The sequence below is a fragment of the Agelaius phoeniceus genome, chromosome Z (assembly GCF_051311805.1).
Source record: "Agelaius phoeniceus isolate bAgePho1 chromosome Z, bAgePho1.hap1, whole genome shotgun sequence".
In the NCBI taxonomy this organism is placed as follows: domain Eukaryota; kingdom Metazoa; phylum Chordata; class Aves; order Passeriformes; family Icteridae; genus Agelaius; species Agelaius phoeniceus.
The window spans coordinates 52,637,438-52,665,401 of record NC_135303.1 but is presented as its reverse complement, the minus strand read 5'-3'; the positions used below and the strand labels follow the sequence as shown (position 1 = coordinate 52,665,401).

General features: G+C 37.4%; 1 protein-coding gene across 3 annotated transcripts; it reads right to left on the bottom strand.

Annotated features, from left to right (window-relative positions):
• Positions 1 to 2,600: 2,600 nt before the first annotated feature.
• Positions 2,601 to 19,339, bottom strand: DIRAS2 (DIRAS family GTPase 2). Of its 3 annotated transcripts, none has more exons than XM_054652055.2 (2): positions 19,146 to 19,339; positions 2,601 to 6,647 (listed from the first exon to the last, which is right to left on the bottom strand). In XM_054652055.2, exon 2 carries the CDS (start codon positions 6,606 to 6,608, stop codon positions 6,009 to 6,011), a length of 600 nt encoding a protein of 199 aa, XP_054508030.1. In that variant the 5' UTR covers positions 6,609 to 6,647; positions 19,146 to 19,339; the 3' UTR covers positions 2,601 to 6,008. The 3 variants fall into 3 exon arrangements, with proteins under 3 accessions (XP_054508030.1, XP_077027342.1, XP_077027343.1); XM_077171227.1 differs by lacking the exon at positions 19,146 to 19,339 and adding an exon at positions 18,943 to 19,139; XM_077171228.1 differs by lacking the exon at positions 19,146 to 19,339 and adding an exon at positions 17,298 to 17,321.
• Between the last annotated feature and the right edge of the window lie 8,625 nt (positions 19,340 to 27,964).

Genomic DNA, 27,964 nt, shown 5'->3' with positions numbered 1-27,964 from the left:
AACCTTGAGACCGAGAAATGAAGAACTCTGACTCCTTCTTCAAACGCTGGGCTGGGAAAAGAGACTTTCTAACATTTCTTGGGGTCACTCTGACCAGCTAGAGATCCCGACACAGCACAAATCCAAAACACACACCCATACCAGCCACTGTGAAGAAAATTAATTCTACCTCAGCCAAAACTAGTCCAAGAGGAAAAAAAAGAGAGCTGAAACCCTGTGGCTATAGAGTGTGTTCTATACAGGCATGTAAGTCATCTATTCAAGGTAAAGTTGTTTTTATCAGGAGTTAAAGATTTGATGAGATCGTTGAGGGAGAAGCTATTGCTCTCCTTGTGGAATCTACTGTTGTGATGGTCCAAAGAGCCATGTTCATTAGCATAGCTTAGCACAACCACTCTATATTGCCTTTTCTTTTGAAAATACTTTTAGGAGTCCTTGCTGATCTCAAATTTTCTGGGAAACAGAAAGTTCTGTAAAATGTTAAATTTTCTGGCATTCCAATTTTCTTTGGGTCTACCTCACCCCCCAAATTATAATCCTCCTACTTCTACTTTGTTACAATGAGCCCACTTCACAGGAGACATCTAGCCTACAGGGAAAAACTGGAATCAAATTCATGTGCCTACATATGCAGCATTATTTTATTGTAATTAAAAGTAACAAATAAGCCAAGAATAATGTTTTAGGACCATCCTGCAAGGTCAGCAGCGAGATCTGAGCCAGTAAAGAAGGAAGGCAAATTCCAAAGACACAAAGTATCTTTTAATAACAATGAACAGAAGTTGCAGCAAAACAGATATACATTGGGATGAATGGCCCCTCAATGGTCATCCCATCTCTCTTTGAAAGATAATGTAGAACATTCTTTCTCCTCTTACATATTAAAAAAAATATTTGCCATACATGCCGAATGAAAGAACACCAATTCTGCTTATTTGTTGCTTTCTCTACTGAAATTAATACAAATACAGCAGTAATTTCCATGTGACAGACACTGTCATCCACAGCTTTTAGAGCAACAGGTGTGGAGACTGAGAAGCTGATTTTAGTTTTGGGGTGGATTTTGGTGCTGCATCCCTGCCCTGCTCCTTCCCCTTGCCAGCTGCAACATGATCTGAGAATCTGAGAATAGAGATGCTCTTGTGGGATCCATTGTGGGCCACTTGTTGTCATCTGAGTATGAAATAAATATATCAGACTGAATAACAGCTCCTCCTTCGAACTTCAGTTTCTTTATGATTTCATAATCCCTATGACCCGTTATTAAATAATGTACTCAACCAAGATAAATTATAGGAAACAGAAGAGTTTTAATGCTTTCTTTAAACTGCAAATACATCTGGTTAATTTACAGAAGAGTCTGCATCCTTCACAAGGAACACCCTCCATGTATTTTCAAGGCTCCGCTCTCCCTCTTTGCAGTTTTAGTGGAGTTAAACTTTAGATACACTTGAGTATGTGAAATAAATTTGTGGATTAACTAGAAAATGTGCTTCAAAGATGGGTGAACCATGTCAGTTAAATTGCTAGTGAAATAAGTGTGGCAGGTATTCACAAATTTGAATGAGTGTATGAGTTAAAAATTAAAATACTTTCCATTGGGAAACAGGAGTAGTAACCAATGGGAAAAATATTAAAAGCAAGGGAATTTTATAATGCTTCTGGTATTTCTGTGGAATATGATAACATCTATAAAGTAATTCCTGACTGTATTGTGTAAAACCCCGGACAATGAATTGGCACATCCACTGCTTTGCCATAGACTGTGCCAGAATCAGGACCAAGACCAGTAACTGACAGCATACTGAAAGAAGAAAAAAAAAAAAAAAAATAAGAATTCATAAGACCTCTTTACTAAAAATAAAAAGCTTTGTGGGCTGACAAATGTAATTACTTCACAGTAACCTTAAATTTACATTCAGTGCTCAATATTTCGTCACTGGTTATAGTGCCTATCATTGTGTCTATTTATTTCAGATTGTTAGTGGATCCTTTCCTCTGTTGAATATTAATTATTGCTTGCATATGAAAATAATTATTTAACTGAACAACTTTGGCTGCATCTTCTGAATTGCAAGAAGTTGTAAACTATTATTTTTGACATTTTTTGCAACAGGTGGTAATATAGAATGCAATAGTGGGAAGTTCTGCAAGAACATCAAGAATTTTTTTAGAAATGAGCAGGAATAGCAGGATCCATACATTAAGTATTAATTTTTCACAAGCATATAATTCTATCTGCCATTATTTTAAAGCAAATAATAATAAACAGACTAGAATTATTTTGCTTCCAGAATTATTTTGCTTTTTGTTGGCCAAAAGGAGCATCCACTGATAAGCTGTTTTGGTTTGGTTTTGTTTGGCTTAGGTTTTTTTTTAATGGAGGTAGAATTCTTTGTGTGTTTGCCAGAGTATAATAGAAGTAGTATTAGGTAAGGTAATACTGCTCTATCAGAACTGATTTGTATAGCTGAAGATTTTGGGACATGTTAGCGTGTCCTAGCATGTTAGAGTCTGTTTTAGAGAATTGCCTTTGCAATTTCAAAAAATATATAATATGAATCAAACAAATGCAGGCAACAACAAGACTTCTTCCAAACTTGTGTTAAGATTTAAAACTTTATTTTGAATATTTAGATCACCACAAACATGGAAACTAGTAGACACAAATGACTTCTTATTCAGTTTTGAAACAAAATATTTGCTAAAGAAATTGCAACAACACATTTTCATGACGAGAACATACCCTAATATTTCATATCTACATATAAAAGTCATGCATTTTAAAGATCTGTTTTGGCTAGATTGTGTTTTCTGGGTGCTAAAATTCACTGTAGAACTTACACGTTTTAAATATTTTGCATAAACATTTTAAACAGGCTACTATAGTCATACCACATTCCCAAATAAAACACAAAATGTAATAAAGCTGTACATTTTCTTGTTCTACCTATTTTTTCCATATTAAAAAAAATAATTTGATTTGTAATAGCAAAACAAACATTTTAAACCAGCTCACACATATGCAAGATATGTAAAATCTAATAGTAGAAACAAGGATGGCAATGCAAGGGTATAAAATATGCTCTCTTTTGAGTCTGTGGTCCTTGAGTAATATTGCTTCTGTTCTGGCCTTGCTTTGATACATGCAAGTCCATGAAATACTTCATGGCTTATTACATAGCGGGTGAGGAGTCAGCTGGGAACTAAAGGAATATGGTCCTCAAGCCTAAACATTGGCAGGTACTTGTTTTATTTCCATCTTTGCTATACAATTATTCTATTCTTGCTATGAGGCACATTCAAAAAAAAAAAGTCCAGGGCTAAATTTCAGCCTGTAATATCTTTGCAGTCAGTACATTTTAAGTAATTTAGATCCCCTGTACTGTACTTCTGCAAGATATTTTACTATGTAAATAATTCCTCCAGTTCAAGCAATAATGTTAAAAGGTTCTATATATAGTTTTTATTTTTCTCTTTGAGATTCTGTCATAATTCTATGCTGGCTGCTAAGGCATGTGCCACACATGATGACCTTTGGCACCGGCGTGTTAGCATCTGAGGGCTTTTGACCTCTGTATGTGACCCATTATGCCTTAACGTTGATAATTTTCTGATTTTACAGCTTCATCCATGGAATCCATTGCTGTGACGTTGAGCATCATCAGCAATTTTTTTTTAAAAAGAGTAAATGTATAAACATTTATAAAAGTCTTACTAAACATAGTGCTTTTAAGTGTTTTGTATCCCTGATGTGGAAATATTTTTTGATCTACTGACAGACTATCAAGAAAGATGCACTTGGCTGTATAGGTCAAACCAGGCTTCTTTATGTGTTTCAGGAACTATTTAAGAATGTGAAGAGACAGTCTGACAAAACACAGAATGAGCACGGGACTGTGACAGAGGAGATCTGCTTTTGTTCCTGGGTCTGTCACTATCCTGCTGGACAATCTATGTGCAGTTGTTTCCTCTCTCTGTGCCTCACTTTCACCACCTGAGAAGTTAAGGAAATGATGTCATTTTTGCAAAATGCTCTGAGATTTATGGAGAAAGGGTGTTTTGTAAGAGCCTGGAATTTACTGTTAATGAAGAGCATTAATTTTTCCATGCTCTTTCCAGTTTTCTCTTCTTAATGCAATAAAATAAACAGCAAAAAAAAAAATTTGTCTCTTTGAAATCAGTAGGAGTTTCACATTCAATTCTACAGGTGCCAGCACTACTTCTGACTGCATGACAGAAGTTGTCCTCCTCTCTACACAGCACTAGTAGCAATTCTTTTGTATGCTATTACTCTACCTCTGAAATATCTGCACATTTGCTAGAAATGTGGAAGATAAGCAAGCAATAACTTCAAAAGGAACAAAGTAGCAAATTTTAATGCAAACACTGCATTTGAACATCCCCTGGAAAATATTTATAATGCACTAGCATGCAGGCTAATAATATTAGTACTTGACTTAGATTTCCCATGTTTCTTGACATAAACATTTACTAAAAAATATGGTAGGCTCTTCTTATTGGTTCAAAGCAGTTCCTAAGGTACAAATTGAGACTTACACAATTTTAATGTGTCGTTTAAAAATTGTATGTGCTTATTTTATCATAGATGGCCTTTGTCATCACTAGGATACAAACTTCAGTCATTCATATTAGTTTTTTAAAAAGCTTTGGACAGACATCCAGGAAAGCTCACAATTTTTTCTTCCCTTTCAAAGGTTTTGAGAAGAGCATTTTCCCCTGACAGGATGTTTAAATAATGTGTTTTCTATTCTGAACTTTGTATTGCATTATAACTCCATTCTGACTGCAGAATATTCCAGATCCTGTAGTGCTCATCCCAAAAACCCCCATTTTAGAGACTCTTGTGGTCACTAACTTCAGATATATATTTGGTTCTATAGTCACAGCAGTTCAAATCAGTAGTTTAAATGGCAAATATAAAATACTTCTGACAATATAAAGGCAATAGATCTCGTAGGGCATGAGCATAAACCCTTCAAACTGGAATATAGTAATGTAAAGAAGTATCAGTCAGCTAATATGATAATTTGTATATTATGCCAACCCCACTCGAAGGGTACCACCAGTTCAAAAGACATTGCATTCATTCACTAACCACACCATGTGTTCATCTAACTGGCAGCAGCATTAGAACTGAGTCTCTCCCACAGAGCCTTTCATAGGCAACTACCCAGTCAGTTCTCCCTGGGGAAGCTTTCTGGTTTTACACGTACACCATTCCATCTGGCATTCTCCACAAATAAATGTTTGTTCTTCTGAAATATATTTAGGCTAAAAACTCAGGTCGTCCTTGAAACAATGAGCCCAGAAAAGATGATCTCCAACTTACAGGACTTGGCTTTTCCACGATCTTCAGTTAAAACACTGCATCATACTAGAAAGAAGTATCATGCAGGGGGCATAGAGACAATATCTGTCCCTTTTCACTGCTATCCCCATGCTTCCTTTTACTGCGCAACAGTTCATTTATTCAGGTGATCCAAGACTGTCTTATGCACACTCTCCCACCAGTCAGTAATTAAAATGGCATAGAATTTTTCATCCACAGCATTTTTAAGGAAATGGTTAACACCACTAGCATGTATTTGTATGTTCTAGGTTTCTTTACTACCACTTTGTTTTTCTTCTGATATTACACATTGTTTTCTCTTGCAATTATATGCAAATGCAGGTAATATTAAGTTGTTTTTCCAATCTTTCATATTATGTGAATGATGACAATTCTTTTTTGTAAATTACAAAATATGGTATTCCAGGACATCTTTTGTTTTCTTCCTGATATGCTTTAATTGATTGTGAGACTACACATATTTTTATTTTTCCATTTTTTTCAAAGCAATTACAGTACCTTATTTCTTCAATTTCCAGGTATTTCTTTTAAAACAGATACTAATAAATAGGGTCTTGCATGGTTGTTTGCTGTCTATGGGTTTACATGCGTATTGTCAGATGAGACTTCACAGCTGATTCTTGACAATGCAATTTCACATCACCACACATTTTCCTTTCAGCTTCTCCTTCCTTTTCTGCTGCTTGCTTTTTTTGCCATCAATTTGCAAACTCACAGTCCTGCGTTTCTCCAGGTTTAGCAATTCTTGGAATAACTCTTTCACATTGTGGTTCGTCTTGGCAGAGGTCTCCATGAAGGCACATTTCCACTTCTTAGCCATGGCTTCTCCTTCACTGCTTTCTACCTCTCGATTTTGGTTCTCATCATTTTTGTTCCCCACCAGCATTATTGGAATGCTTTCTATGTCTCCTTTAATCTGACATATTTGCTCGTAGATTGGCTTGAGCTCCTCCAAGGACTGTCGGCTGGTGATAGAGTAAACCAAAATAAAAGCATGTCCCTTAGAAATAGAGAGACGCTGCATGGCTGGAAATTGATGGCTCCCTGTAGTGTCAGTTATCTGCAAAGTGCATATGCTCTTATCACAGCTGATCACCTGCCGATAGGTGTCTTCAATGGTAGGGATGTAGCTCTCTCTGAAAGTGCCCTTCACAAATCTCAAGACCAAAGAACTTTTTCCCACTCCTCCAGCTCCAAACACAACTACCCTGTAATCGTTGCTTTGCTCAGGCATGTTTCTCTCTGTGCCACTTGCTCAGCTAGGGGGGAAAACCTAGGAGAGAAAACAACAAAAACAAGGAGAGAGACATTACTACAAATGTGGAGTGCATGCTGTGATGTCTTTCCCAGTAAGACAAATAAATGTAATGTAAGTGATGGCAGTTGTACTAATTTAATAAGTCTTGCAAGGGGTTACAGAATTATTTAATTCAGTTGTAAATTAGGGTTTGCAATCCAGTCTGGACTGGTGGCAAAATACCATCTTTGTTGCTTCATGGTTGATTTTTAATTAACATTATGTGCTTCAGTATTCTTCCTTCTGTACTAATATTAACATGACTAAAAAGTTGCATCTGGGAATTTCTACATGGCCTTGACTTGAACAAATTGTAGAAAGGGAATTATCCTTCTATATCTTAAATAGATCTAAAATAATAGTCAAAACTGATCACTGTATGACAGTCAATTACTCTGAATATTCCAGCTTTTCAATAGCTAAGGAATTTATTCCCGCTATGACTAGACTACAGTTCTAAATGACAACTAAGATGAATTTGTGGATTATTCAGCAACAGCACTTATTGACCTTTGTTTTTAACTCCATGGGAGCACGTGTCCCACTTCAGTGTGTTTTGCCACTGGCATTTCAGGTCAAAGAGCACATTTTGATAAACTCAGATTGCTCACATTCAGTCTCTCTCTTTATTCCAATATTTATCTTGCAGTAGACGATATTTGACACTAGACTAGCTATACTTATCAGAGAGGCTCTGCAGACATATTCATAACATTTTTAGTGGCTTGTATTGCTAAGGTTGGCAAGGGCATATGTCAAAGGTCACAGAATTCTGTGATTCCTGCAGTCAGTTGCCCTTGACAAAATCCATCTGAGTATATTCGGACCACAAATATGGAAGTAATTTTTAAATAAGAGAAATGGTAAAATATTCACATGTTTACAAGCTGTAGATGTTTTAGAATTCATTTAAATAAATTGAAGATTAATTTGTCCTCCCAGCAGTAGCAGCTCAATGGGTACCTAGCATATCAGTACACATAGTTTTTGTATATTTAGTAAGATTTAAGCAAATAAACACTTTAAAAATGAACCCTAAAAATTAAAGAAAGCATAGGGTATTGTGACTCTTCAGACCAAACTGTTATATATAAGGGGTACTTATGGAAAAAAATGCAAACTTTGCTGCATCTGTATTTGTTCTGAAGAAAATGGGCAGGCTTTATAGGGAATTTTGCCCAAGTGCCTTAATGGCACCAAGTGATTAAATTTGCCTGTTGTAATTTTGCTTGGGCAGCAATAAATCTAGAGCAACCCAAAGAATTTCTTCCCTTTTGAAAGCAAGCCTTCAAGCTATTTCTTCAATGCAGCAGAGGGAGTCACTGCATTGCAGGGGGTGATTTTAAGTTACCTTTTACCTGTCTAGCAGCAAGACAATACTGATGGTTTAGAGGTGTGGATCTTAGTGGACTTCCCATGCCCTTATTCTTGTTGCAAGCTCATGCCAAATTTTCTGTTTCTGCATTTTGATGCAGTTACTCATTATGCCAGTTAGGCTTAAGCTACGGCAATGCATGCTGCACTAATATCTTCAGTTTGTTGTTCAAGCATATCCTGATGTAGTTATCTTTCTTTTACAGGGCATCCTATAGTGTCCTAATTTTAATGTCTGAGTAAGCTGAAAACATCTGTCCTTACATAATTTGTTGGATGAAGGAGTTGTACTTCCTCATCTGCCATACCATAGGCAGAATAACCAGTGCTACTGGGGATGCTGATCCTGAGGCAAAGTGCAGAGCTGCCACAGCTCTGTCTACCCAGCCTGGCTTCAGGCAGAAGGCAGCTTCACCCCTTCAATCTCTCCTGTGCTACATTCACTGTCACTCTGAGAGGCTTGTATAAATATAGGAAAGATTGATAAATAAGAGTGTTCATCCTGAGGCACTGAAGCAAAATTGTTTTTCTGACAGCAGTATTGAAGGAATGGAAAGAAAAGGTAGCCTCAGAAAAAATGCTCATGTATGTGTTTATAGAAGATGCAAAACCCTCTGAGGAACAAATAAAATGAGTGAGCAGCTCATTATGTTAAAACGAAAGGAAAAAACATAGCTGGAAAAAAAAAAATGAGGAGAAGAAGCTAGCATAATGCTGTTCCACTGAGAATAAATCTGTATGTAAGAATTGCAGACATGCAAATTTGGAACAGTCTTAGAGCTTACAGTTGTGGATGTCTGCACAGAATGAGTTACCATAAGAATTATAGTTTAATAATTTCTTGTAAGTAAAAAGGCAAGAGAGCAATATCTGCAAATTCCACTTCAGAAGCAGCTTAAGCATTGCACAGTCATATTACACGTAGCCTAGGAGCTACAGCGCTAGGAGAAAAATGCACTGTGAAAACTTTTACTAAGAAAATCAGTGAAATGTGGACTAGAAAAATACAATTTTAAAAGCTAGCTGACTGTACTCCTGCTGTATTACACTGTATACTCTAAAAATACTCAGAAATCTCCAAGAAAACTGGCACATATAGTAGCCCAATAAATAGAACAAATTTAAGTGGGGCACTTAATGGTCTGAAGTATTAAGCATACAGAAAAGTTCTAAGACATCCTGAAATAGCATGGTAACAATCTTCAAAACATAGCAAGTTGTTACAAAGACGAAGAGTGTAGTGAAAAAAAAAAGAGGTTATGTGCTTGCATTGTAGAACAAATTCACATTAGACAATAGGAAAACTTCACAGTGGTAAGAATAGCAGATCTAATGTGTAGGGAGATTTTGTAGATATTCTTCAGAGATTGCCATAGTATCAAAGGATAATTCCAGTTGGCAGAGACCTGAGTAGTTTCTGGTCCAGACTGCTTATCACAGCTGGGTCAGCCATGACACCAGAGAAGGTTGTCTATCCTGTACAGATGTGAAAATCCCCAATCTTTCCCACAGTCTCTCTGGGAAACAAACTCTGATGCAAAATTACCATCAGGATGATTTTTTCCTTCTTATTCCTAATCTAAGGTACTCTCTCAAGCATACCTGTTGTCTCTCCTCCCAGCATCTACTGTTGTGAAGAGTGCAACTCCACCTTTTTGATGGCTTTTCTGTAGGTGTCGAGGGCTGTGCTTTGCTGTCCCTTGAACTTTGCCTTCCCCGGGCTGAGCTGGCCCTGGTCCCTGAGCCTGCAGGGCAGGACAGCGCCCAGCCCCGGACCCCTCGGTGCCCCACCTGCCCTTGCTGCAGTTTCTCGGCTGTTTCCCGGCTGGGGGTGCCCGAACCGGACAGGCGGCATTGCTGCTGTCCCGTGAGCGCTGGGCAGGGGGGATTGTCACCTGCCTCGGCCGCTGGCCCTGCTCCTGTGCATACAGACAGGTGCAGGGGGATTTGCTGCCGCCGGGCCACTGCCGAGCATCACCAGGTGACCATCACCAGGACCATGACCATGACCGAAGCACCAGGACCTTCTCTACAGAGCCACTCCTCCCCAGCCAGGGTGACTGCAAAGGAGCAGTAACCTCAGTAAATGTTTGGTCTGTGAGTCCTGAAGATCCTCAGTTTTGCCAAAATAAAAATTACAGATTTTTATACATTTTTCGTGCTCAGGAACTAAAAAAAAAAAAATACAAATACAACCCCCCCCCTCAAAAAAAAAGCTCACACAAGTCTTTATGATCACACACAGAAAGAATTCCCCAAATGTTGTTTATAATTTTTTTTGTGTTCTCTATGTGGATCTGCTCACAGAATCTCCTGCAGGGACAATAATTCGATATGAATGGTTGGACTTGCACACAAGTGTTCATTTGTTAATGCTTTTCATACCACCCTCTTACCTTACTGATGTTTCTTTGTCTTAAAATGTGTTAACTGAAACACACAGGAGGACAAAATAAAGTATGGCATTATTTAATCAGCTTGTGGCATTATGGCCAGTGAGGGTATGGAAAAATTAACTTTAAAGTCTGATTTTTCTGTACAAGATCATTTGTGATTCAGAAAACCAGTCTTTCATAATCTGCACAGAAAAAAATATTTGCTTTTTACATGTTAGAATGGATTTATTCTGTAATGAAGCCTCATTTGCTGCCTTTTCTGCTTTCACAAACTACAACAGTGAAAACCTATCTCTAAAGTGTCAGTTTATCAACACTACACTTATTTGAAAAGCCAAAGCCATTTTCATAACATACATTCATACCATTCATTTTGAATTGTCTGACTACAAAGGTCAGCAATGAGTCTCACAAAACAGTGAGTCTGTACCTCTGCTATGTTTCCTGCAGATACTTCGCCAGCACAAGGCTGGAGCTGCTCTAGTTCAGCTGCTGCAGGTGAGCTTGATGGCCTATTCACTGGGGCAACATATTTAACCACTGCCTCCAGTTCCAACTTAGCTACAGACCTTTATGTTAGTCTGCATGCTTTCCCTAGATATTTCTGATATGCCAGGTTAAAGAATTGAAATGTTTTTCTGACAGAAGGAAACAGTCCAAGGTCTGAGCAATTATGGCATAAACTGACTTATTTAATTATATAGTGCATTTTATTATTAAAAATATGTATTTTAAATGTCTAAATAAAGTAACTCATGTTACAGATTATGCTCTTCATAGTTTAAACTCCTAACGTTCATTGGCTGTTTAATTAATTTCATGTGAGTATATTAGCATTTAAGGAATCATTTATACTGATCCTTTACTTAGCTACTGCACCTCCACAGCTCTCTGTAATCTTTAATTGGATTTTTTATAGTCTAACTTTTTTGTCAAATGTATTTATGACTTGCCTGCCACGTGGGTATTTAGGCTATACAGCATATGCAATAACAGCCAAAAGCTAAAGGAAGCCTGAAAAATAACTTCTGAAAACTAATCTACTTGAGTACTCTTAGAGCAATATGAGATTAGAACTCGCAGCTGGTGAACTCTTTCAGTTTATGCTTGAAAATAAGCACAGAAAATAAATCAACCTATCTCCAATGTTTCCAGTCTTGGGTTTTGTTGCAAAAGATTTTCACCATGTTTGCATTGTTAGACTACCACAAAATGTCACAAATTGTAAGTTTAGTTGATTTTTTTTTACTAGATTATATCTTTTAGTGTTGCATTCATTTTAAAAAACAGTGTGATGTTGCCTTCACTTTCTGGAGTCAGAGGCTTTGATTACATCTTAACTGATCTAGTTTCTTTAGGTCTTACGATGTCCTACTGAGATGTCAGTCTGATATGAAATTCAGCAGTTGTCAGATGCTGTGTATTAATTTCCTGGATTTTTTTTTTTCCTCAAGTAAAACCATTTCATGTCAGTCATGTATTTTTTTTCTTTTTTTTTTTAAGCTCAAAGGCAATGTCTCTGTTTATATTGTCATTGTTATTGTGAAAAACCAATAAAGTACAGGCAATACATTTAGTTCAAAATCTTGCCTCAGTTTAAATTAACAGTCCATGAGGCTAACCAGGGATGACACCATGACACAAAGATATGAGGTGCAAGGTGAAGGATCTAGCTACAGATAAGATGGATTACAGCAGGACTGTAAGATCAATGTCCATTTCCCAATATCAAAGGTGAAAAATGTCACATTATTTATATGAAAGAGGAAAAGAGCTCTGCAAGGATCTTTTTCTTGTTGTGCATATAAAGAGACATTTCTCAGGGAGTATTTTCACCATATCTGCTAATGGATATGCACTTTAAGAATGGGGACTTTCCTACTTCCAGTGCCTTCATCTGTTAATATAAGACTTGGTTTTTCATTCTATTCCTTCACTTGTATTATTTGGTCTTCTCAAGTCAAGGGTAAGTTGGACACATTTGGAGACCAAATGATAACTGTTAAAAAAACATTTTCCTACAACATGAGGTTCTAATCCATAGGGAAAGAACTTTTTTATTCTCATGTGAAACAAAATGTTCTTTGAAAGTCTGCTCTTTGATGATCAGCTAGTCTAAATCATGATTTCTTTTTTTCACTGCATAAATGCAGTAGCATTTATTTATGTTGTTCTCAACAACAGTTGGAGAGAAAAGCATTTATAGCAATTCTTTTCAGTTATAGAAAGATGACCAGAGAGATTTCCTTAGAAAAATGGCATCTTCTTCACAAAAAAAGTACTGTCAGAAACCTGCTGATTTTATCTGACACATTGTCCTTATTGTGAAATTTGCTTGATTATCTGAAAGTAAGGAATAAAATCAGACATTTTTATTATTCAATGTATTCATAGAAAGCAAAAATTCAAACTAAAAATTCAATTTGTTTAAACCAAAACAGATTTCATTTTAGAGTTAGGTTCTCTACAATGTTGAAAACATTTCAATTTGCATGGAAAATTAATAATTTAGAGTCCTTAAACTGAAATTAACATCACAAAGTCTTTCTGAGAGTTCCTAAGAGGTTTTGCAGGTTCCCTTCAATATCCTGGCCTTACACAGAAGAGAAATAGAAAGGACAGGAGGCTTTCAGACAATTTTTTTTGCATTTTTTTTTCTGTATTTAAATGAGACTATTGTCTTAAGAGCAGCTGTATGTAAAGGAGGTAGAAGCCAGCCTCTGTGCTGTCCTGTAGTCATCACACTTATGTCGAAAATCTCATTCCCACAAAAATGCCTTTTCAAACCTTGAAACCCTTGGTAAAAGAAAGAAATTATTAAACCCTTGGTAAAAGCAAGAAATTATGAAACCCTAGGTAAAAGAAAGAAATCCCCCATGCACAGTTGTGACTGTATGAAAATCTTTACTTGTTCTTTGGCTAACATATGGCTAGCAGATGTTGTGGCAGAAATAGTTTTGCTAGGCAGGAAAGAACTGGAAAAAAGAAAGGGTAGAGACAAATAGACAATGTTTCCTGTAGGAACAACAGATAGCATGGATTTTTGGAATTAGGCTTTACTAAAGTGGCATTGCTCGTCGAAGACAGCAGGACTGGTGGCAGAAGAATGAATGACGCAGTAGGATCTGTTGATTCCCTTCCCTGATGAGGGTTCATGCGCAGAAAATGAAGAAGGTGCTGGACCTGATCCAACAAAGAGCTCTACACATAGGGACACACTGAAATTGTTTGCTCTGCTGTTGCCTGAGAGCTCTGTTACCCAGAACTAACTCTTTTGCAACAGATATGTACTAATGAACCATTACTGTAAAACAAGGTTCAGCATCATTGAACACAGTTACTGTGTGAAAAAAACAAAAACAAAACCAAACAAAAACAACAACAAAAAACCCAAAAAACCTTACTTTCAATTAGCATCAGAAATATTATGCTAAATTTATCCAGGATGGACAGGTGAATACATTTACCACATTAAAAAAACCCTCACTTTTGTGCAGAACCAGAAATATTATTCGAAGATTATCCAGGGTGCATAGGTGTCCTATCGGTTGTTACTTCCTATTTAGTGGCTTGGTTAATCTTAAAATTTAAAAGGGAGAATTTCATGAGAGTTCCTGTCTAAATTCAGGCTTTGCTTTAGGCATGCCAGATACTTTCTTGATTTATCTACTTGAGTATTTAGGTTGACCAGTGTCTTAATCTCTAAGTGCTTATCATCAAAACTCAGAAACAAATTTCTCAGAAGACTTTCCATATGTGTAGTTAGGTAGTCATTAATGCACACATAGAAATAAAAGTGTCAAAAAAACAGAATTCTATTTAGCTCCCTTTGGAAGTGCTTTTTTTAAAGTTTCTTTCCCCAAATTAATTAACCAAATACAGTAGTTTTTCCTCAGTTTTCAATTGATTTAACTTAATGAAGGAAAGATGGAAAGATCAACTAAAACATCATATGTGTGCCTTTCAACAAGTAAGACATAATGCCATTGGACAGAGCAGTATGATTAGAAACCAGAATTTATCACACCTGCAAATGCAGGATCAGAGACTCAGTATGAATTTTCAGCCCCTCTGGTTTCTAATAGTAGAATCATTTTTGGTATTGAGCAACGGCTTTACATGTTTCGTGAACTTCTGCTTCTCCAGCTGTACACTCGAAAAAAAATAGGTTCTGACTTATGGATCTCAGTATTGTGAAATAAAAATCCCAGCGTTGACCAAAAGCTATTTCCGTATAAATATGTATATTTACACAGAAGAATTGTAAATTCATGGAAGACTATTTTCCATTCATCAGAGGAAACACTGAAGACTGGTGGCCATTTTGCCTTTTATTGTGGTTCTCAATTTCATAATGTTAATGTAATTTGAGACTACTTATGTAAATCTTCTATAGAAGCAAAATTATTAAAGGTTAAGATTCTTTTTATGACATAACTCCTGTCATTAATTTTCCTTGTCTGTCTTGGAAGGATAGCTAGATTGCTATCCTGACCACTGGAATATTTCTGATTTCACACCCAAATAGTATTCCATTCAAAGCAATGGCTTAAACAGAACATTTTGCCACTAGCTTGTTGGCGAATAACTTGGGAACAGGTTAATGCAGTGGGTTTCAGGACCCAAAATGATCCCTGATAATTAATTAAACAATGTAATACAGTCGTTGATATGTTTCCAGACCCTACTAAGCAGCCTGTTCTTCTACTGAAATTTTTCTGCAAATCTGAATATTTTGAAAACTAACAATTAAATTATAACTGTGGACTACAATATAGTAATACCACCTTTCTGATTGTTTATAAATGTTCAGCACTCCAACTTGCACTACTTTCAATTCTGAAATAAGACAAGTAGGTTTAGCCTTAAGAGAATTTTTTTCTAGATGCATGTTTCTTTTCCTTGTAGTATCAAAAAATTTTATAAAAATTATATTTTGAAGATAAAAACATACTGAGTAACACACTATAAGCTTTACATGTACAGACTGGGAAAGTGGTAATGTTGTTTATTTGGGTTAACTACAATACTTTAGTTACTAATATTTTAATTAATTAATTTAATTAATTAATTAATTTAGTTACTAATTTTAATACTTTAGTAGCTAATATTTGATTATTTAAATAATTAACTCTTTCAGAAGAGATAAAATTTGTCAGCTAAATTTTCAGGGAAGAATATAAAAAATAAACAAGTAAAAATAAAAGAAGGGCAAATGTTCTTTTCTTAGCTTCAGATTAATTATAAGAACTACTGGGCATTTTGGGAAGGAAACAACAAAATCCAGTCCAGGAATGGATTTGCCCTTTTCATATGGTTTCTTTAATATATACATATTTTGAATGAGGAAAGTGAAAGGCTGACGTATCTTCAGTTTTGAGAATCCTTTTCAGATTCAGCTAAAACCAATTTCATTATCTGCAGTCAGGCTGATGCTGACTGGATTTTCCTGCCATGGCATATTGTAGACGTGCATAGCCAGAGACACTAATTTTAATCTCAGATAGAGAAAATCAACATTCAACTTAAAGTTATTTCACCAAGAGGAGGTGCTCCTGACCTCAGTGTGAGTCAAAAGTGCATTTGTCACAGACTTGACACACACTTTTCCACATTTTCTTGTCTTTCCTTGATACCTATCTCAAGAATTATTCTTTTATCAATACTTTGTGATTGAAAACTAATCAATATTTCTTTTCTCAACAAGGTAAATGAGAATATTTTCTGCTTCAATTAGTATGTACATCTGCATAGACACTCAGGTGGTCTTTTCCACTGCTCTTCCAGCAGTAAGGTAAGACAATTTAATGCATGTTTTAATTTTAATGTCACAATAAAAATGCAGTCAAAAGTAACTGTTTGATACTTGGAAACATCTGTATTTAAAGTTAAAATCCCAAAAGGAAAAGAAAATTTCTAGAAATATTTTCTCTTGGATATTGGTCATTTTGGATATTGGTCATTTAAAAAGGAAATTTATATTACTAATATCCATGTTTTACAAAATTGCCATTTTTTCTTCCTCTATTTAATATTGATTATTGCTCAATTATTCATGGTAATCTAAAATATTAAGGGAAAATTAATAAAAATTTGGAATCAGTCTAGATACCAAACAAAATGTCCCACAGTGAATACTGTTTCAGCTTACACGTACAAATGTCCTGATACTCGCACTAAATTTGGGAGAGGGCATATTCAAATGCAGCTCATTATGTATTACAGAAGAATTACTGAGGAACACTGTGAATTGAATCAATGTAGAAATCAATGTAGAAAATAAAACCATTAAAAAAAAGAAAATATATAAGTTTATAATCTGAATAATGAGAAAAAAAGGGAATATGAATGAAATTGGATGCAGTCTTTCTGTAGGAGCATCTTTGAACCAGAATATTATTTATTGCACATTTATTTAAAAATCTAGTTTTGGGAGCAATAGCACGTACTCTGTCACAATGAAAGTCCAAGTCTGATTTTTCACACATGATGCTGGGATCTCTACATGGGCAGCTGTGTTAGTTAGCACAAAAGAAATCCAGAAAACAAAGTTATCAGGTTATCCTCAAAGGAAACTAGAAACAGTGCTAATAACGACTTCAGGACAGTATCAGTTCATGTACAGCCCACTATTTTTATTGGCACTACAGAGACTGCAATGCTGGTGTAATATAATCATGACCACTTGGCCAGAAGGAGCTTCTGAACTCCAATCAACTTCCTAAGAGCCCTGGTCTGCACTGTGAGAAAGTGATATTACTCAGCCTGAGGTTCATCAGTGCTTGTGAGTCTGCTGGTGTAAAAAATAGTGCAGCACAGAGCAGAAATATGCTTTCATCTGACTGATGTGAGATACCTGGAAAACTGTATTTCCGAAGATCTTCACTCGCTTGCAAAGGGATTCCTTAGTGCAGGCAACTTCCAGAGAAAAGTAAAAATGGTATTCAGTACTGGAAGAGACTTTCTGGGTTATCAGATTCAGTGCTTTGCCTTTGCAGGCAACCATTTCACATAATCCCTTCCATCAAGTTACAACTAAAAGGTATTTAAAAGGTTTTCTATGTATTACTTCAACTAGAATGTAATTTAAGAACCTTGCTGCTCTAATGGTTTGAAATCTTCCAGCCTAAGTGCATTCACTGCTCATTTATACCAATTCATTCTCCTCTCTTACCAGGAATAAGGATAAATAGCTGCACATCACACTCATTTCTCCATATCCATGGGAGCATGGATTTGTAGCTGTGTGGTTGAACTTGTTCCATGTTTGTACAGTTCTTCATGCAAGAGCCTTAGATTTGCTGCGTGTGGTGTGAGAGAGAGCATGAAGCCTGGAGGAATATCACATTTCATAGCTCCAGAACAATGGCACAAAACCCATTCTGCATGAATTGGGTACTACTGCGTTTATTGAGGACAGACTGGCCCCAGAGAGCAGCTCCTGAGCATAACTGAAGTCCATTAGTGAGAAAAGTAAAAAAGGGAATGGGAGGGGGGCAAGCCAAGATAGCCCTGTAAAAGCCAGAGTTAAATATGTTGAGACCTGCAAACATTCTAGATAATGGTAAACTGTAAATCTTGGCAAAGATACAACAGCAGTCAGTTTCATCAGCCTTGTCTGCCCCAAAAGGAGTGGGGTGTACACAGCTGTACACAGCCTACACAACTGTATTTGTGTGCATTTATAAACAGGCATATATGAGTCCTCTCACTAGGTACTCATGAGAACAGGACATTCAGAAAATTCTTTAAAATTAAAATGCATCCAATTTTGTTGCTCCATTCTGTGTTCACCCTTCTGTGTCCAAGTGGTGCAGCATACAGAGCATCCCACATTTCATGGGGAAGATAGAAAGGGATAAATTGTTATCAAATCTGATTCAGCAGCTCTCAGGCACTTGAGAATGGTCTTTCATGATTTATTTTCTTTCATTCAGTTGGAAGAGGGACAATCTACTGGGAAAAAAATCCTGCCTGTCAGTGGGATGCTGCAAAGTTGTATCCGTCTTGGAGAAAGAAACACCTTGTGTTATTTTATTCAGACCCCACATTTTTATATTCTTCTATCAGTTAAGTTAAAATGTAGCTTTCATTTCAAAGAAATAAAAAATTAATCTCTCCTTAAGCCACTGCAGTGGCAGTTCTATAAACTAGGGCAAAATTCAGCACATTGAGTTTTAATGAAAGTCAGCTTGAAAAAAAGGTCATTACTAGCATCCCAGCACACAGAAAAATTATAATTAACTGGCCAGTGTGTCTATGACCAGCATCTGACTTCCTTGCTAGCCTCAGTTTACAGCATGCTATGTTCTCTACATAAGATATTAGCTTAGAGCATATCTTGCAGTTGTAACTCAGGCAAAACTCCACCGACTTCAGAGGAAATTCTGCCCAAGTGAGCATTGTGGATTTTGGCTGAAGAAAAGGAAGACCTCGAAATTCCATGCAAAGCTTTGCCTTTTGTGCAAGATAGTGTAGAAGAACAATGGAAAGAAATTTACCTGTGTAGGAACAGAAAGCTTCAAACGCTCTTCAGTTTCTGTCTGTCATTGCACCAGCTCTTCTCCCTCTCTGCCCTGGGCTCCCTCCACCAGAAAGGAGCCCCTCTCTGAAGCGGGGGGCTGCGGCTCCGCCGCCCGCAGCTTCCCTGCCCCGGCGCCCGGGGCTGGCTGCTGCCCGTCCTCCCTCCCGCCTGCCCGGGTACCTGGGTCCTGGGTAGTGCTCCTGCGGGCTGGATCGCAGCCTCCCTCCTCCTGCTTTTACGGGCGCGCTGACTCCAGCCTCTGCTGGTGCTGCTGCCTAAATGGCGACTGCAAAGCTCATCTAGGCTTTTAACTGCCACCTACTGAATAATTGTGGAATATATGTATGTGTGGGCAGATGTGCACATAAGCTGTAATGTTCTGGTTCTCTCTACCAATGTAGTAGATTTTTACAATTAGTCTCTAAAGCCTCGACACACGCTCTAGTTTATCATTTAAAGCTGTAGATTACATTAACCTGAGCTCACAATTCTCTATTTCTTTCAGTTCTGAAACAGAGAACAAGCCTGTCTCTTTAAGTTAAAAAAGCTTACAAAACCTTTGGTGAGGCTAATCCCCAGGGCAAAAAACAGCATAGCCCTATTCAGACCAATGGAGCTGTGCTGATTTTTATTACTTGGAAATTTAATCCCTTAGGTCTCATATTTATTCACAAAAAACCCGAACCTCCCCCCCCCAAAAAAAACCCCAAAAACAGAAACAAAAAACAAAACCAAAAACCAAACCAGTAGAAAGAAAAACGTGCCTTTAAAATAGCTTTTGTCCAACATAGCACCTCAGAATTTCACTCATCTGAAACAAATCAGATTTTTTTATTTCCTGACAGCACTGTCAGGATAAAACAGGACTGCTGAGATTTATAGACAAAGATAAATTAAGAGGTTTTCTCCACTTTTAATGGTGTAGAGGCTTATTTGTGGGGTTTTTGTTTGTTTGTTTGCTTGGGGCTTTTTTGTTAGTTTGGTTTTGGTATTTTGGGTTTTGGAGTGTTTTGTTGGGTTTTCTTTTGATTGCTTTGTTTTTTTGGTTGGTCTTTTTTATTTTTTTGGTGGAAAAATCCAAATGCAAAATCCAGTGTCTCCTTCAGATGTTTATTTTTAAAGCAGCTTCAAACACTTTTCTTTCTAGGCTAAAAGTGAGGTCCACTGAAGGTCTTTGAACTGTCACTGCAGAAAGGAAGCATTAGTACAGGGTCTCTCTATGAATCTGGGTGAATCCCCAGGGAAGGATGGATGGATGGATCCCTCAATCTGCTCAGCTGGTTAGAGTACGGTGCTTTAAACACCAGGACTGTGGGTTCAATCCCACAACAAGTATGTTAGGAGTTGGACCTGGGGATCCTTGTGGATCAGAATACTGTGTGATCTGTGAGATGCTACCTTTATAAGCAGATAGCAGGGACTATGGCTCTTCTAAGCCAGCTGCCAGCATGTAGCTGAGTTGTGACATAAAAGGGCTCTACGCCCATCTTGAGGAGCACTGCCCTGTGAAGGGCTGGTCGCACCCAGAACCTGTCACAGCAGCAAGGAAAGGATTCAGTTTTTATGCTTGCTGTGACTGACCAATTGAGCAGCTAGCTTCTTACAGCTGCTGTGATAATTTTTAAATGGCACCTTCAGTGGCATTTAAAATATATTTCATTTGTTTTTTAAAAATGGATTTGTTTTGATTGCTTTTATGAAAGGTTCATTTATTGTGTTAACACTTTTGTTGAAGGGAGAAATTATGATGTTTCTCCTCTATGTGTGTTAGGATACATGATGACCTGCAAAATATGGCCTGAGGAAATAATTTTCATTAATGTGCAGTTCATTAATGATTAATGAATTAATCATTACAGATTAATCCTCAGCCCTGTTTCCACAGGCTCCCAGGCAGGCAGCAAGCTGTGGAACAAACCATGTGCTGCAGGCCTGCTCCCAGAGCCTGACAACAAAGCCCTGCCTTTGGTTTTGTCACAGCTTCTCAGCAATATCTTAATCCTGTGTGCATGGAGACTTAGCTGATTAATATCTCAAAAAGAAAAAATTATACTGTAAACTAAAAATTATAGTCTAACTATATAATAACTGCAACACAGCAACGGTCAAGCTATAACATTTATAATATTGCTCAGGGATTTTGTCTATGATTTTTCCTGATTCTGCCCATGGTAGCATGGGTTCAGAATCCAGACCCATTTATTTAATAAGTCAAAGTGCTCTTGTATTTACAAAGAATATGGCTTCTCAATAATTTTCAAAGGTTAACAGATTTCAGTCCTCAGTGAGTGCATCCTTATTGTGAACACATCTTTCAATTTTCCTTAAAAAGAGTGCAAGCATCTGTAGAATTTGAGTCTTGACTTGCCACAGCTTTCAATCACTGAGTTCATACTACAAGTCTGGGAAATCTGGGTCTTGCACCCTATTCTAACAGGATGAATGTTCAAACTTTGAAAACATACTTTTTCAAAATGATGATTCTTTCCAAAACTGAATTTATTTCAAATAAAAGTATAGGTATAGACTGTCTTCATTCTTTCCTTACCTGTCCAAGGAACTGAAATTTTTCATGTACAGGTTGCAGATATGTACCTCACTGAGAAACAAAATGTCCAACAATTTCTTCTATCAAGGCTCTATTCCACCAAAACCACCACAATATTTTTCTGATTAGAAGCACAGTACTGAATTGCCATGCTATAATTCACTGTAAAAGAGTTTTGTGGGGGATTTCCCTGACTCTCTCTGCTAAAAACTAACATGGCAGTTACCCCCATCAGTGAGCATTTTGTAAAATTTCTGCTTTAAATGGCATTGTTCAGGTGTGCTAGGCAAGACAGCTAGACGGCTTCCAAAATCTCAGGCATGCCTCACCTAATAATATTATTCACATGGGATCCCAGCAGAGAATCCCAGAGAACTACACCCGGGTCCGTTCCACACAGGCCAGCAGAGGCACAGCTGGGTAAATATTTTCCTACCCTAAGCTGCAGGGAGGTTGCATTTCTCTGGACGCGGATGCACGCGAATGTGGGTCAGAATGGACAGCGTCTGTTTGCAGTGAAGGTCTTCCTTTCTCCCAGAGGCACCAGAGAGCTCCACTCTATAAAACACAGAGTGTGCATCATCTGTTACTGCACAGAAGTGAAAGTGCAGAAGGCAAGGGCACAAAGCTCTACCAGAGTATTTCTGTTACAAGCTTCCCTCATGAACAAAAGTCTTAGGCAAGCAACATAATTGTCAGGTTTCTGTGCTGCATGTGAGCTAGAGAGGGCATTCAAGGAACAAGAGATCTGCTTAGTTAGCAAAATATGAGCTGCCTAAAGCTTGAATGCACATTTAGCACAAACCTGCATGAGTACTGAAAGTCCAGCTTTTGAGTCAAAATTCAATCCATGGCCTATATAGTGCATAGGAAAATGAGAAAGTCTTCCGTTTCCCTGGAAAAGATTAAGATGTAAAACAGTGGCTCACATGTAAAGATTTTCTCTCTGCAAGGCAGAACAAAATCTTGGAGAAGGCAGCAGAGAGCAAGGACTAAGCTCAATTTTTTCTGTTCTAGGATGGTTTTCCTCCTGTTAACCTGTTTCTCTGGAATACTTTCACTAAACCACAAACTGGCTAAAATATATCCCTTTTCTTCAGCATGTTTGGGAAGGTACTCTCTTAGTTATGCAAGGTCATAAAGAAATTTATTTCTTCTTTCCAACCATCCTTCAAAATGGCAAATAGTTAGTGTAAATTTAAATTCATACTTTGCTATCTTCCTATGCTGTATTTAGTTGTACTAAAAAATTAGCTAATCTACATCATCAGTATGGGAACATTGCAAAAGATTTTAGCATCAGAAATATTTACTGGAATTTTGTCCAACAGGGAAAAATTAGTCTTCAGAAAAAAATTATTATTAGGAGTGATTCTCCAGGACAGCTGATTGTCAGCCGTAGATCTTTTAATGCCCTGTATTTGCTGAGTCCTGCTCTTGCCATGGTATGGCAGTAGGCACAAGACTGTATTTTGTATTTGTGCACTACATCTGAATACTAGGCAACTTCCACCATTTTGTAAATGAAGCATAAAACTTCTATGGTATTTTTAGTGCCTGCATACTGCTTAGAACCTGTAAAACTCAGAAAAAAACCAACCAGTTATCAACAAACTTATGAATAGCATTAAAAAAAATATGATAATCAAATTATTTACTGTACTTTTCCTGTTCATCTAAGTGCATCACAGACAATTTACAATGCACTGGAGGTATAGGTGATTACCTCTGGCAGAATTACATCTTATGTATAAATCAAATGTGATTAAAACATATGTAGTGTGTCAGGCTGTACATGGTCTACACCCAAACCATGAGATGGAACCAAATTCCTCCTGGGTGTAATCAAGGTTCGCATTTATGTTGAAGGAACTCCCGACTGCCTCTTGATTTGATTGGATTCAAAAGGTGGGTCCTTACCCAGTATGTTTAAATGGCAAAGTTTCACCTGACAACCAGTGTTGGTCTGTGTTGTAGAGAAAGCAATTCTTCTGGACAGGGGCATTTTATACTGTATTATTTTCAGGCCCTACTGGCAGATAGATGGAACACTGCTTTTGCTAGGTGTGGACTTTCAGGACTTTTGTTTGTTTGTTTTGGTTTTGGTTTTTCGTTTGTGGGTTTGTTTTTGTTTTGGGTTTTTTTGCAAGGAAACTTTGTGTTGCACACAAAAGCTACACATAAATTTCAAAATTATTGTTGCAATAAAATCCTGCCTAGCCCTTAGCTTGCAATAAAAGTAAGCAGCTAGTCCTGGAAAATTGCAAGACATCATTCTTTACAGACTATAGATGAAATTGGTAGTTTGGAGAAAATATTGTCAGATTTCAGAGTGCCGTTTTCTTCTCTGCCAGTTTTCAGTGGGTTTCAGCCAGTCTCTCTCACTCACACCTCAATAGGATGAATACAGCTGCCATTAGACACCTCTCTGACTTGCAATCTCCATTATTGACTGTTCTGCTCTGAACCAGAATTGTCCAAGTTTTAACCTGATTCCTGATGAAGGGAATGGAGCACGAATACAGTTTTGCCTTATTGTCTGTATGAGGGTCACAACTCTTCAACTTCCTTCTGAGCACTTGACAGCAAGAGATTTGCTGCTGATTTACAGGGAAAGCAACACAAGTTATAAAACTCATTGGTTTCTGGGATGTCAAATATCATAAAGGTGATTGAAGGTAGACCATTGAGGTAGACCATCAAGTGCATTCTCTAATATCTTTCTGGGCTATGCAGGGGAGAGTGTAATTGTCACTGAAAATTGATACCTAACTGCTTTTAACCTGATTTTCTGTGAAAGGGTAAGAGAGTGTAGCACTGTTCGGTGCTACATGACTGTACATAACATGATTGTTTAAAAAAAATATGGATGGCATTTATAATTGCCAGAGGAACAGAAAATTTCTTTGTTCTAAGCATAAAAAGGGTCACTTTCAACTTTTTTGAGGAGAAAACAGTAACCAAGCTTTGTTAGAAATCCTTAAACCACATTTACTGTTATTAGGAACATTATTAGAAGTTGGTGAAATCTCTAAATTCAGGTTAAGAATGCTTTATAGAAAAGCAGAGTATTTCTGTCTTTATTAGTATGCATAAGCACCCATGGCACAATATACTGGATATACATTTGTTTGTTTAGAACAGTTCTTCCATTTACTGATTGCTACTCACACTAAACCCCACAGTGTGCTTGACCCATAATCAGCCAGACATCCTGAAGGAAAAGTCATTGAAGGAGGAAGGTTAAGAAACTTTTGACTTAATTAACATAGATAAATGACATTAACTACATGTCATTCATTGATCTTAACTCTGTTGCTCATGGCTTCCAGTAAATTAACAGAGGTGTTACTCATCTCTTTCTTGAGGATATTCACAGTGGGAAGTGGAGTCATGTATCTGCCAATGGCATCTGCTAAGTTGAGCCCTGTGGTCTTTCAGTGCTTGATCATCAAGTGGATTGTTCTACTCACTGTGTCATGAAATGTCAAATACTACTGCAGTGTTTGACACAGTGAACAAACCTTTTGAAATCAATATCAATCAGAAACTAGACCATGAGTAAGATGTCTGGCATGAAGCAAGTTTAAGAACATGTCTATTTCTTTTTCACTGTCATGTAATAGAGTGATAGACTGATGTGCTTCACTTTCCCTGTCCCACTCTGTCAGCCCTTTACACCATTGAATCAACAGTCTCACCAGCATTGCTGTTGTTGCAGAGATCCTGTGTGTCTCTAGAAATGTTTTAACAAGCAGTGTTCCATCAGCTTGCCAAGAATAGCTGATGATTTTACAGGTTACCCCCACTCAGCTAGAAGAAACACTGCCCTTTACCTGTTCAAGTGAAATTGATTTTTACCTGTCAAGGCTGAAAGAGAGATAGTGAACACTGCAGCCACCTATCCATGTTCCAGCATGATGGCCAAGTTCTGTGACAATCTCCCGGGAAGCTAGAACATGCAGGCTAGGACAGCAGCTCTGACAATCTGTGCAGAGAGTATCTTGTGTTCCTCACTGCTTCTGCAGGGCAGCTTGCTCAGCTAACACTTGTCAGAGTGAAAACTGAGCAGACTACTCCTCCTCCTGGCATTGATCAGGAAGGTTTGTATTAGCAATGGCAGGAGCCTCGTGCCACCTCGTGTTACAGGGATCCACCCCTTCCCCTCTAAGATTCCTTACTTGCCAACCAAAGTAAAGGAAAAGGTTGAATGTATTTTCAGTGATGAAAACTGTGTAAATAATGGGAATTAAAAACCCTGTTAATATTACTATCAGATTCCCCCTTGTCACCTTATTGCTAAATTTTCTGTGGGTTGCACATAAACAATGGAAATATTTCTATCTGCCCTTTACTTTTTGCTGACTTCTCAGTTTTCTCCATGGTCCTTACTACATATTTCTCTGTGCAATGTATTAGCATTTTTACAGCCTTTGCAGACATCTATCTGTACATTTATGCATTACCTGTAGAGCCATATAAAATGTCATGGCATCAATGATACCTGATACTTTTTACCAGTTGCCATTGCTCCATGTTCATCTCATCACTGTGGACTCCCTGCAGAAGCCAGCAGGCCAGGGCCATTTATCCTCCTGGCAAACACAGTCTCTCTTCTGAATGGCTCTGCATGTTCTTAGTATTACACTATCTTGAGTAAATTTGTTAGCCACACAGAAACATGGAATTGCCACAGTGGAAAATCACAATAGACTTAAGTATCTTGATCAAGCAATATTAAATAGCATGATGAAGCAAAAAGACAATTAAAATATTTATTATTTTTTCCTCATTTTTTATGAATTGTCTCAGAGAATGCAAAGTGAAAGTTGCTTAGAGGATATGATAAAATTCAAATCCAGTTTTGTAACAATGTTTGCCAAAACATCAGGAAAAAACATTCCCAAGGACAGCTTTGGGTAGGCAAAATTTCTTTGCAGAGATTCTATTCATTTGGAGTGAATTCCATTCATTGACAAAAAGTTACTTACCCGTCTAATAATTATGCCAAGTAACTGAACCTATAGACCTTCAATTTTTAGAACACTGCTCAAGTTTGAATAGATTATAAGCAGAGTTTGCATGTTCTTCACTTACCCTAAAACATGAACAATAAGAGGGGCATTAAAACTTTCCCAATTACATATCAGATCATAACCCAAGGACAAATAGATGTCACTGTACTTTAGTGGGTAGAGTAGAAGTGAATTCACATGTCCAAGCTCACCTTCTCCACTGGCAGCAGTGCTAAGAATAGACTTGGCTGAGTCCTTGAGAACTTTCTGGTCACTAGTCCTTCCCAGAAGCTATGGATAGATAGCTCTCTTGAACACATGTGTGCTGCATATCAGTTGATAGTAAAAAAAAAATCTAAGCCCCATGGAGATTTAAAAAATGCCTAGACAACTCCACTGCCCTGTGTTTAGTGCATTAAAATGTGTGCATTTTTATGAATCACAAGGTCTGTTTGCTTTCTTTTTAGGTGATAGAGATCTTGCAAACTATCATTTGAACACTGAAATTTGTAGTCTTTTATTTCACTTCTTTGGGTGGGAGGTCTTTACAAAAGAATTTCTGTGGTTGTGAGAGCACCACTAATGAACTGCAGTTCATTATAATGAACTACACCTTCTGTAGCCTTGAAATGGAAAGAGACAGTGAGGATGAGGAAGGAGGGAGTTAACAAGGTGAGAAAGCAAACAGATTAAACGTGTGGGTGTAGGTCTACCATCTGCTTGAGTCCTTGCATAACCACAGGAAAAAGGGCATGTCTTTTTCGGGAGAAAGAGAGAAGCAGCAAAGGCTGCATCAAGGTCCTAAGCATGACGAAAGGTCAAACACTAATAGAAAATATTGAGCTGCCACCTCCCTTCACTGCTGTGTTAATACTTTTGGAAAGCCCCATTACACAAATCCCTGCTCACTGGGGTGAATAATGCCATTGGTAGCTGTCTGCTCTGAATGAAACTGTGAATCACTGATTGTATGTGATGAGGCTTCCTGCATGCAATTCATGGTACAGTTACTGAGTATAAAATAGAGCTTTCTCTCAGTACAAAATATCCCAGCATCAAAAAGCAGAGGTACCTGTATTTGTAAACTGTTCACGGTTATTTCAAGATGCCCATTTATTCCAGCTAGTTGCCTGTTGGTCTGATATCAATAGAGAAGAAAAAATGTATATGCATCCTGTGGGATGTCAAGAATGTGACTGTAATAAAAATGTTCTCTGCTTGAAATATAACAGCCCTTTTAGAGTAATTTGAAGGCCTGCTGTTCATTCAAATTACCTACTGTGTGGGCTGTGTGCTATTATACGACACAACATGTAGGAATAGACAGAATTTGCTTTCCCTGAAAGAAATAAGAAATGTTATCTTGCATGCAACATTTTCAGAGTAACCTAATAATATTTATTTAAGAAAATTAGTTCTTTAAAAATAAAGAAAAA

Bases quoted from the DNA above. Each gene is read 5' to 3' on its own strand.
- DIRAS2 (XM_054652055.2), bottom strand. From the start codon at position 6,608: ATGCCTGAGCAAAGCAACGATTACAGGGTAGTTGTGTTTGGAGCTGGA.